The following is a 12,648-nucleotide window of genomic DNA, read 5'->3' on the forward strand; positions in this document are numbered from 1 at the left end:
TCTAATCTTTGTTCTCTTTGAAGGTAGTTGATAGGTCTTCTCAATCATTGACAGTGCCTTATAGGCAAGAAGACCACCTTGTTATTTGATCATTGTTAAAACCTTCGTAACTTCCTTCAAAAAAAATATTTGTAACACCATGAAGATTTATTCCTACCTCTAATAAAATCACCAAACATTAAGGCTCTCTTCTCAAGTCATGATATCAAACATGTTGTATCTCATCATCTATTGGAGGAAGAACATGTTACTTTTGAAGATCTTTATTTCTATTATGGCATCTTGAAGTCTGTAATAATTACAATGTCTCATCTAATAAATTAGCAAATGATGACTCTTGAGTTGAATTTGTTGGCTATTGGTTCTCCATCTCCTTAATTCTATAATTACACAAAAATTACAAACAAGGATAAAAGATAGAATACAATCTTTTCTAAATTGGGTTTCTTTTATAATAAAGATTTGTTATCTTTTATCTTAATTTTAATGAGTGTTGTTAATAAAAACTTTGACTTTCTTTAATGTATTTGTAAAAAAAATTTTATTGGCTCTCATGTACATACTTTAATATTATATATATACAAATGAATTAGATATTCCAACCTATGTTGGAGTTGGCTTAAGTTTAAGTCTTCTTCTACCTCAAATTCTTGATTATTATCCATTCTTATAAGAGGTGGTGGTATTTGTCTTCTTCTCGGGATATTTATTGTCTTATATAGCTTCAAAAAAGATATATGAAATATGAGATGTATTTTCATAGGCTTCAATAGATATAATCAATAAGTGACTAGATTGACTTGTTCACAAGTACAAAATGATCCAAATCTATGATAATCTAACTTGTTACAAATACAAATTATTTTAATATTACAATGAAATAACCATACTTTATGATGATCTGTCAATGACATGAATCTCTAAAAAAGAGAATCCTCAATACACTCTTCTATCACTGAAAAAAACTAGAAAGTCACTCATAAGATAATGTAATACTAACTAGAATGGCTATTGCCAAAAATAAGAAGACTAAAAAGACTTAAAACAAGACTAAGACTAGAAAGGCGTTGGCAAGAGTAAAGAAGGCTTCACTCTTACCTCCATATATTCTATCTAACTAAGAGCTACGTGGCGATGTCCTATAGCACCTCCAACATGTCTTGACTTTGCTAGCCACATATCTTATCTTGCAAGGCAAGTTATCTATGTATGCACCACATAGTTGGCTTGTTCCACAAGCTACTAATACATGGTTATCTTTTTGGCCAAGTTTCTAACCTACAAATACATCTAAAGTCAAAACCACATCTATATAGTTTCTAGGAAGCTTTCCTAGAAGACTTTATGAAATTATTCTATATTTACATACGTCTACTTAATCATATAAGTAACTATTGAGATAAATGTATATATCCATGACATTACTCTCCCTTTTAGGAACGAATTCCACGAGGAGCGGTCTTCATATGTTGAGGAAGTCCAAGATACAGTAAATTGTATTTGCTACATACTCCAATCTTTGCTCTCTTCAAAGATGGTTGATAGGTCCTCTCAACCATCTATAGTATCTCATACTAAGACGAGAAGACCACCTTGTAATTTGGTCATTGTTGAGGCCTTCATAACTTCCTTCAAATAAAATATTTGGAACACCGTCAGGAATTGTTCCTACTTCTAATAAAATTACTAAACATTGGAAGTCTCTTCCAAGGTCATGATACTGAACATGTTGTATCTTGCCATCTATTTGAAAAAGGACATGTCGTTCTTGAGGATCTTCATCTTGATTCCATTGTCTTGAAGGTTGTCACAATCACAATGTCTTGTCTGATAAGTCCGCAAATGAAAGCTCTTGAGTTGAAACTACTGGTTGTTGGTACTCCATCTCATCACAAATACACAGAAGCTATAATGAAAGATAGAAGGTAGAATATATTTTCCTTTGATTTTGTTTCTTTTATAGCAAAAGTTTGCTATTCTTCATCTTGATTTTGATGGATGTCGTTGATGAAAGACTTCAACTTTCTTTGTTCCATTTACAAGATTCTTTGATGGCTCCCATGTGCATTCACTAATATCATATCCGTGCCAATGAACAAGATATTTCAACCTATATCGGTGCCACCTTGAGTCTAAGACTTCTTCCACCTCAAACTCTTGGTTATTATCCACTTCTATAGGAAGAGGTGGCATTTGTCTTCTTCCAAAGATATTCACTATCTTATACGGCTCCAAAAGAGACATGTGAAATACATGTTGGATCTTCATAGACTCTAGTAGATGTAATTGATAGGCAATAGGATTGATTTATTCACAAATAAAAAAAGATCCCACCCTATAATAATCTAATTTATCACAAGGACGAGTAGTCTTGATATTACGACGAAGTAACCATACTTTATCATCTATATTATATTGTGGTTGCTCCTTGTGATACGCATCTGCATTGGTCTTTTGTCATTCTTGAACTTTCTTTAATTGTATCTTCATTGTTGTATATAGCTCTGACAATCGATTTGCTAAATCTTCTATCACAGGATTATCAACTTTTGAAAAGTCAAAAGTATCAAGATGTGAATGATAACCATAATTGGCAAAGAAAGGTGTTTGTTGAGTGGAAGAATGTACCAAATTATTATATGCAAACTTTGCCAATGGTAAAAGAATTGTCCAATCATCTTGATGATAGTTAATGGTACATCTCAAATACTACTCCACAATTTGATTTATCCGTTCCATTTGTCCATCAGTTTGAGGATGAAAAGCTAAAGAAAGCTTTATATCCACCTTTAGAATCTTGAATAGGATTCTCTAAAATCTTGATACAAATTGAGTCCCCCTATCCAATATAATATTCTTTAGCAATCCATCATAGTAATAGATATTGTCCATGAAAGTTTAGGTGTTTCTTCACCTGTGATAGATTTTGTACATGGTACAAAATGTGCCATCTTGTTAAAACGATCTACTATCACAAATATAGAGTCATAAGAACCTGAGATTGGAAGATCCGTGATGAAATCCATAGAAACAAAAGACCATGGTTGTTTTTGAATGGATAACGACTATAGAAGTCCGTAAGGTCAATGACAAGGAATTTTTGATCTTGAGCAATTATCACAAGATTGTAAAAAATCTTTGACTGCCTTTTATATTTGCAGCCACCAAAAATTCCTGGATATTAGTTCTAAAATTTTATTGTACCCAAAATGTCCTGCTGTTGGAAAGTCATGACGAGCTTGAAGAACACGTAATCGAGCTTCACGTTTTGAAACATATAGGCATCTTTCAAAATATAATAGATTATTCTTGAATTCAAACTTGAAACTATCATTAGACTTAGAGGAAGTATCTTTGATATCCTAAACAAGAGAATCACAGGACATGCTTGATTGAATTTGCTTCACAAATATTGAATCATCAAAGATTTTATAGCTTGAAGATGAAAATGCTTGGGCTTCAAGAAAATTGATCTTTGTTGATCAAAAGATGCATCTCCTTCTTTTGGTGCAAGATAAGAATGTCTAAAAAGAATGTTCAATAGACCTTATTATTTTTTGGGTCGATAAGTGATCTTGAAATTGAATCTAAATAAAGACATGCTCCAACGGGCTTGATGACGATTTAAGATACGTGTTGACATAAAGTACTCGAGGTTCTTATGGTTTGTATATATGATAACTGGACTTGATATGCTTTCTAGATAATGATACCATTCTTGAAATGAATCTATGATTGCAAGGAGCTCTTTGTTATGGATTCCATAATTAATCTCGGCTGCTGAAAATTTCCTCAAATGAAAAGCTATTGAATGGAGTTTATCATCTGTTCCTATTTGTGACAACATGGCACCTATAGCAAAATTTGACATGTCTGTTTCCATGAAAAATGCCTTGGAGAAGTCAACGCAATGTAAGATTGATGCAGAAATAAACTCCTTCTTTAAAGCATCAAATGGTGCTTCTACTTCTTTATACACTAAAGTTTGTCTTTACAAATCAAAAATGTAAGTAGAACTACAACTTGACAAAAATTCTTGATGAAGATTCGATAGTAATTATCAAAGCTCAAAAAGCATTGCACATCTCATATTGTTCTTTGAATCTTCTAATCTATGATAGTTTGAACCTTCTTAGGATCCATCATAAGGCCTTTTTTTGAAAATGATGTATCCTAAAAAATCCACTTGAGTAGTGTAGAATATACACTTTTCAAACTTAGCATATAATCCTGCATCTCTAAGTTTTTGTAACACATGATGAAGATGTAGCTCATGTTTTTTTGTGTTCTTAGAATAGATTAGAATGTTGTTTAAATAACAAACAATAATATCATCTAAAAATTCATAAAAAAATATCATTCATAAGATATTGAAAAGTAGCTAGTGCATTCATGAGTCCAAAAGGCATGACATTATATTCAAAATATCCATACCTAGTTCGAAAAGCAGTCTTTAATTCATCTCCTTCTTTTATACAAACTAAGTTGTATGCTCCTCGTAGATCTATTTTGGTATAGATCTTTGCTTGATTGAGTTGGTCAAGAAGTCCTAAAATCAAAGGCATAGGATACCTATTTTTAATGGTGATCTTCTTGAGTCCTAAATAATCCACACACATTCACAAAGATCTATCTTTCTTCTTCACAAATAAGATAGGAGCCTCGGTTGGAGATTTAGAATGGCATATGAAGTTCTTTGCCAATTTTCCATCAATGTACTCCTTTAATTCAGCAAATTCATTCTGTGATAAGCTATAGATTGGTCCAAATGGTAGTTGAGCTCTTTCTTGCAGATTAATTGAACAATCACAAGATCAATGCTCGGAGAGAATATTTGCATTCTTCTTTTCAAAAACATCTTAGAATTCTTAATATTGATTAGGAATACCACTCAATGTTGTTTCACCATTAGAAATAGGTGTAGCATATATAACAAAAGATGATCATTCTTTTGTAGTATACATGAAAGCTTTTGCACCTATTAATAAAGGTTTGGATGTATTAAACTTATGTACTTCTACTTTACTAACGTGATCTTGGATTATACTATCAAAAAAGTTAAGGTTATGAGAAATCTAATCTATTTGAGGATTATATTTTTCTAGTCATAATAATCCTAAAATAACTAGATTAGAAGGAGATTTTATTATATTAAATACTACTACACTATTATGATCTTTAATAGCTACATCTAAAGGAATAGTTTCATGTGTAACATTTCTAGAAGACAACAAACGACCATCTATGACTTCTACATGTACGGATTTAACTTTCTCCATTAAAGGTATTTTTTGATTTTTGGCAAAATCTTCGTCTATAAAATATGTTGAGGCTTCTGAATCTAATAAGGCAAAGACTTTGTGATTATTAGGTCCTAAATATACTTCTATTATAAAATAAAGTGAGGGATCTAAGGAGAGGATAGGACCTTTACTAGGTGTTGTATATGATTCCAGCCACACGGTCCCTATTGTAGCTGGAGAAACTCATTTTCTGACACATTATCTTCTTTGGTAATTGTGCTCCTCATTTTGTAATTGTGTTGCTTCTTTGAACAATGTTGAGGAGTGTGTTTAGCTTCTCTACAATATAAACACAATCCTTTTTGGCAACGTTGAGTCTTTTCCTACTTCATGAGAGATTTAAAACGTATCATATCAATTTGTATTAGTTCCGGCTTTCACAAATACATTTCAAAAAACTTGGGAGCTGTCGCCATTATTTGACTTGTTCTTCTTCAACCAAATCTTTCTTCTTGATGCCTTTCAAATAAACAATTATCGCATGCAATGGCTTAAGTAATAAATTATTCCAAAGATTCTACTTTTGGTATTGTTAATAACAAATCTTTGACACTATCCTTCAACCCATATCAAAATTGGTTGATAAGTGCTTTGTCATTCCAATCTACGTCGCAAGTGAGGTTTTGGAATTTGGTAGTATATATAGTGGTTAATTGTGATTCTTGTTGTAAGGATGAAAGCATAGTCTCTACTACTCATTCTTGATCACTTTTTTCGAATGTGGCCATAAATACTTCTAGAAATGAATTCAAATCATAAAAGAGTCATGAATCTTTTTCCATTAAAGGTACAAACTAAGAGAGAGCACTTCTTGATAGTAGTGTGCCTATGAATCCGACTTGGGTAAATCCATCAAGATATTGAAAAAGATGCAACCTTAGATAGAGCTTGATTTGTTGCAAAAATCCTCGAAATTTTGATCTTGTTCCATCAAACTTCTCATGCATACTAATCTTTGTCCTTGTTATACTTCTAGAAGCAAAACTCCCTGGTGTCAAGGACAAGAACTCGATGAAAAAGTAATTCAGACAAGTGAGCCTTCATTCAAAGAAAGGTAATAAAATATAAATAAATAAGTATGTATATTTAAAGAGAAACTAGAATGGCTATTGCCAAAAGAAAAGAAAACTAGAGACCCTTGAAACTAGACTGGAAGCAAGAAAGGAGTTGACAAGAGTGAAGAAGGCTTCACTCTTGTCTCTATATATACTATCTAACTAGGGGCTACATGGCGACATTCTATAGGACCTCCAATATGTGTTGACTTTGTAGGACACATGCCTTGACTTACAAGGCAAGTTTTTCTATGTATGGGCCACATAGTTAGCTTGATCTTCAAGCTAACAACATGTGAGGCATATGGTCAACTTGTTGACCATGTTTCTAATCCAAAAAGTCAATTAAAGATACCTATGAAGTCAAAGCAGCATCTATGAAGCTTCTAGGAAGCTTCCATATTAAATACTATAGAATTAACTTACTTTTATCTACTTTTATTTACTTCCACCTATTTATATATGTAATTACTAGCTTATATGAGTATGTCCGTGACACTTGGATTTAGTTGTGACGTTGATCTACTTGCTTCTTTCAACTGCACAACTTCTTGTCATAGACTCGAAACTTCTTCCATAGGTGTAGGCATAGTACTTCCATGATTCACATTGAAAATACGTGAGATTTCCACTCTTAGAGTGTTGACAAGCTCATGAAGATCTGTCATAGTTGCAAATCTATTTTCACTTCGATTGAAAGTAGCATCAATAATCTTTCCTTTCATAGACAACTCAAACGAATTCAAAAGTTAAATTACATGAGGGTAATCCACAACCTCTAAAAATAAATCCCACAAAGAGGGATAATCTACTCTCTTTAACGAAAAGATCAGTGTTAGAAAATAAGATTTTTTATTTAAAGATGGATAGTCTGTAATCTTCAAAACACAACAATAGAAGTGGAGTAATCCACTCACTTTTAAAACAAGATAGAAACAATATATTAGCACTCTTGTCAAACTGTCAAGGACATGAATCTCGAAGAAAGAGAATCTTCAATAAACTTTTCTATCACTGAAGAGAATTAGAAAGTCACTCAAAAGGTGATGTAATATTAATTAGAATGGCTATTGCCAAAAACAAAAAGACTAAAAAGTCTTGAAATAAGACTAGGACTAGAAAGGCATTGACAAGAATAAAGAAGGCTTCACTCTTGCCTCCATATATACTATCTAACTAAGAGCTACATGGCAATGTCCTATAGGACCTCCAACATGTGTTGACTTTGCTAACCACATGTCTTATCTTGCAAGGCAAGTTATCTATGTATGCGCCACGTAGTTGGCTTGTTCTACAAGCTACCAATACATGGTTAGCTTTTTGGCCAAGTTTCTAACCTACAAACACATCTAAAGTCAAAACTACATCTATGAAGCTTCTAGGAAGTTACTCTAGAAAACTTTATGAAATTATTCTATATTTACATACTTCTACTTAATCATATAAGTAACTATTGAGATGAATGTATATGTCCATGATACTAGTATAGAAACTTAGCCAACAAATTTGTCATGTATCATACATGATGGCGACTTGTGGTGCAAATTGGCCATGTAATACACATGTAGGAAACTTGTCTTGCAAATTAGATACATATCTTATATATTTGACATGTATGGAAGGTCCTATAAAAACATAACCATATAGCTCTTAGTAAGATCGTATATATAGAGGCAATAGTAAAACCTTTGTTACTCTTATCAATACCTTTTTTGTTCTTAGTCCTATTTCAAGAGTCTTTAATCTTCATGTCTTTAGCAATAGCCATTCTAGTTTTAATACTATATTACTTTTGAATGAATATCTACTCTTTTGTCATTCAAAAGAGTTCATTAAGGTTTTTTTATTATTTTTGATTCATGTCCTTGATAACACCACTTTTAAATTTACATAATTACCACTTCATAGCTAGTCTTATTATAAATTTGAAGAAAAAATATTATTTATGTCATATAAAAAAATAGATTTTATTTCATTATATATATATATATATATATATATATATAGTTTCTTATTCTTTTCTTAGTATAAATATCTCCTAAGCTTGCAACATTCATTTGATTGATTTTACTAAATTAATTTTTATTTCAATGAAGAGTATAAAATAAAATCATATCTTGGATGTAATTATTGTTTAATATATAAAAATATAATATCATAGTAATTTTTCATTAAAAAAAATTAAAATACTATATATACATTTTTTAATGCATCCATTTTTTCCTAAAAATTATTTTTAATGTATAACACTATATATATATATATATATATATATATATATACTTATTCAAATAATAGTAAAAGAAGAAATAAATATTATGTTTTGAAAATGTCATGACTTCTGACAAATCCAAGAGTAGGTCTTGCATTACTGTTAAATCAAAAATAATAAAAAAAAGAGACACACTTATGAAAAAATGAAGATTGTTTCAAACTTGAACTTAATCTCTTTTGCAAAGAGGTTATCAAAAACTAATCATACTATTATTTTTTTCTTTTTTAAAAATAATTTAAGATTATTCTGAAGTTTTTTATGTAATTTTATTTTAAATAATACTTCCCTAGACATATCTCTTAGTTAATTCCAATATTAAATACATTACAATTTGAATTTACTAGTGAGCTACTACGATGCTGGAATAAAATTGCACCCGTCCATCACTGTATTATCCACGCGGCAGCAGGGACTTTCGACGGAACCCCTGTATACCGACCCCCCACCCACAGTACTACCTAACAAGCTTTGCTACCTACCTCCCTCCCCGTCTTTCCTCCATTCTCGTGCTCCCTCCCCGTCCATCACTGTATTTTCCCCGAGTCGCTCCTCCATTTCGTTCTCGCACAATTCGCTGCGGACGAGCGGTTACGCGTCTGGGGTTAGGAAGGGGAGGAGCAGGAGCGGGAGGAAGGAGTTTGGAGCTGGATTGGGAAGGCTTTTTGATTATGTGGGGCGGTTTTTACTTGGAGAATTAGAGTAATTTTGAGCGGAGTTTTTATCTGTAAAGGTTGGAAACCCTAGAGAGGTCAGGGAAGGAATCAAACGAGAGTGGGTGAAGAAATTAGTGGATATTTTTGTGGAATTTGTGGGAATTTATTTTTAAGCAATCTTTGGACATTCTCTGTGACGATTTTATGCATCTAGTGGTTGGGTTTTGAGAGCGTTAGTCGAAATCGTGAGGGTTTGAAAAGGGGTTGAATCGAAGGAGAGGTTGGGGTGGTGAGGGGGATGGCGGACTCATGGACGAAAGAGTTTCAAGAGGCCGTTCGGCTGACGGAGGACATAGAAGGGCGGATTGCGGAAAAGAATGCTTTGCCCCCTCACTCGAGCGAGAGCATTCGAATTGTTTCTGTTACTCGAAGGAAACTGGCGATGCTTAACAACAAGCTGGATCGCCTCGAATCTCTTCTTCAGAATGGCTCTTTGAAGTCCAGCTTGTAAGTTGATTCCATCATCTGTTCCACAGTTTTGGCTTTCAGCATGTGTAGTTTTTGTCTGATCACATGCAAGCTCATGAAGGAAAAAGGTGGTACACATTTTCCGGCTAGATTGTTTGTAACAATTGCACATGGCTAACTGAAGTCAATCACATGAAGCGCAAGGAGTTGATAATGGTACAACTTCGCAAATGTAGCGAATCTCACGGCGTATGGAATATATTATTTGTGAGCTTGCTTCATTCCTGGAGTATTAATGAACCAGCTTTGCCCTACTCTGTTGCTTGATGAATTCCTTTCTAACGTACTTAGAATTGACTTGCATTGGAGCTAGGTCTGAAAAGGAGTTGTATCGTCGGCAAAATATGCTTGTCGATATCCGCTACAAATCCAAACAAATGTCTGCATCACTTTCCTCTGCACAGGATAACAGGTGTGCTTAATTTCACTTGGTGAAAGTTTTTGAGTGTTTGTCTAGCTATTTGCAGGATGTTATTGGATGAATTGTTTAGTTCGAGTTTGTCTACTTTATAATGGATCTGGAGCACTCTGCGGTTAATTTCCATGTCGCAGCGTTTCTACTGTCTCCCTTCAAATAATGTATCATTTTGTAGGGCAAGTTTGATGGAAGGTGGTATTGCCCCAGTGGAGACCGGCCGAACACAGGGTTTGGATAACAGCGGACTTGTAAAGTTACAAAGACAAATAATGAAAGAGCAAGACCAAGATCTAGAGAGTCTCGAGAAAACAGTAATGAGTACTAAACACATTGCGCTTGCTGTTAATGAAGAGCTGAATCTTCACACTCGTTTACTGGTAATTTATGTTCACCTTATTATCCTTACTAGGAATATTATTGTTATTATCACTATTGGTACTGTCATTATCTTAATTATCATTATTATCATTTGTTGTTATTGTTCTGCTATCTTCATTTTTACTTAGTGTCTTATTAATAAATTCGATTACAGTAAGCTTATTACTACTCGTTTGGTTCATGCAGGATGACATGGATCAGAGTGCAGATGTAACGAATAACAAGCTTTTGGTGAGTTCGTCTTTTGATGCGTTTGCTTTGTTACATCCTTCGGTTTTTTTCAGAGTATGCACATGAATCCAAAAAGGTAAATTTGTCAGTTTGTGTGTCTTGATTGATGAATTTTGCTTTAGTAAGAGTATTGTTGTCTCTGGGTTGGAATGTTTTGTTTGGGCAGAATGCTCGTGTGCTAATGATAAGCACGACTTCACCTAATTCGTAACATCACACAGATGCATGAATGTGACACCTTAAGGCCAGTAACTCACTCCTGTACATTTGTAATCTGCAGGCGGCACAGAGAAGACTTGGGTTTCTGAACAAGAACCTAGGGCAGGGATGGTCCTTGATGACTATGATTTTTTTGATGGTTGTGGTGGTGGTCTTGGTCTTGTTCTTATTCAAACTATTGTAGTACTGGCGTCTCTCAACTGGTGGTTGGAATTTGTGTGAGCTAGGGTTTAGTATTATCGCACGATCATGTTTCATAAATCGTGTTGATGGTTGTGATGACTGGGAATGCTTTAGGAGAGGTGTGTTGTTTTTCCACTGCTCGGCAAGCAAGTGCTCAAAGTAGCATGTGTGGAAAATCTTTGTTGCTGAAGTGCACAAACATGTGTATATTGGTTGATGTATCCCTTATAATTGCACATTGCAATCAGTTGGACTATGAGAATATTGCAAAGGATGCATTATTGTTATCAAAGTGTATTAAAACATCAGAATTGCAGCAAAAGGATGCTCATACCCTGCAAACTCAAGGGCTAAGAAACCCTAAACCACTTGATCAGGTGACAAGCAGATGTGTTGGGATTCAGCAACAATTGGTGGAAAAATTCATATAAATGTGATTAATGCCAATTACAGCTACTGCCCTAGCTTACGGTTTTATTGGGACAGGTTAGAATTCAGCAATATTTTGTTCAGTCATGTACATCAATTCAACTGTAATTATAGCTCGTGCAAGTACTTAATGCAATAAGCAAGTAATCAACAACTCAAAGAATACTTTCGTGCATATGTACATTATCGTACTTGGGAGAACAACTGTCGATAGCAACAAGTAATACAATTCCAAGATGAGCAGCGAAATACAAATTCAAGCATGCGTGTGTAAAATGCTTCATGGCAGTGACCAAAACAAACCAAAGTGTGAATGTGTAGTTTGCCGTGAGGATATATAAGAGGCAATTAGGCAATTGTTTGGGAACTACCTACTTATCACAACTCTTACACAGTTGGTTACCGAAATCCAGGAAAGTATTGTTGCATTCACAAGCTAAATTGCTCCCAGACTATCATATAAAAACAATATTTCTGGTCTCTAAATTTCAAATAATGCAACAGATTTCTTTGGTCAAACTCATCAGTTCTCTTTATTAAAAAGATTCATTGTTGCTAATATCTATTTAAAAAAATCATATAAATAATGTTCTTTGTTATTACAAATTTCTATCAAGAATGGAATTATTTTATTAAAAGTATTGTATACCTGTTAACATTACACAAATATCATAAATTTAGGTATATCATTTTATTTTTTATTTTTAAATTATTAAAATATAATGACTATTTTTTAAAATATTACATTGTATTTAAAAAATTTAAAATATTTTTAGCTTTTAAAAGAACAAATGACTAATTTTTTTTATCGAATTTTTTATGGCTCAAGTAAAAAATATTTCTTGAAAATATGTTACATAGTGAGCCATCTCTATACTTTCTAAACTCTTCAGTATTATATTTAAAAGAAGTTTATAACCACAATATTTCACTATAATAGAATTTATAAAAATATTCTATTATATATTTTTTAATT

At 33.1% G+C, this 12,648-nt stretch overlaps 1 protein-coding gene across 1 annotated transcript; it reads left to right on the forward strand.

The window, feature by feature from the left end:
* The first annotated feature begins 9,107 nt into the window (after positions 1-9,107).
* On the forward strand, positions 9,108-11,499 carry LOC112288137 (syntaxin-52). Its single transcript, XM_024532001.3, has 5 exons — positions 9,108-9,793; positions 10,128-10,226; positions 10,408-10,609; positions 10,797-10,841; positions 11,122-11,499. The coding sequence occupies exons 1-5, from the start codon at positions 9,585-9,587 to the stop codon at positions 11,242-11,244; spliced, it is 678 nt and encodes a 225-aa protein (XP_024387769.1). The 5' UTR covers positions 9,108-9,584; the 3' UTR covers positions 11,245-11,499.
* Positions 11,500-12,648: the final 1,149 nt, after the last annotated feature.

Source organism: Physcomitrium patens, chromosome 11 (assembly GCF_059467195.1).
Source record: "Physcomitrium patens ecotype Gransden chromosome 11, ASM5946719v1, whole genome shotgun sequence".
NCBI classification, from domain to species: Eukaryota; Viridiplantae; Streptophyta; class Bryopsida; order Funariales; family Funariaceae; genus Physcomitrium; species Physcomitrium patens.

What these genes read in the sequence shown, in the direction of transcription:
- LOC112288137 (XM_024532001.3), top strand. Translation starts at nt 9,585, where the DNA reads ATGGCGGACTCATGGACGAAAGAGTTTCAAGAGGCCGTTCGGCTGACG. An exon ending in GGCTCTTTGAAGTCCAGCTT is followed by an intron (nt 9,794 to 10,127) that starts GTAAGTTGATTC and finishes CATTGGAGCTAG; the next exon opens with GTCTGAAAAGGAGTTGTATC. An exon ending in TAACGAATAACAAGCTTTTG is followed by an intron (nt 10,842 to 11,121) that starts GTGAGTTCGTCT and finishes TGTAATCTGCAG; the next exon opens with GCGGCACAGAGAAGACTTGG.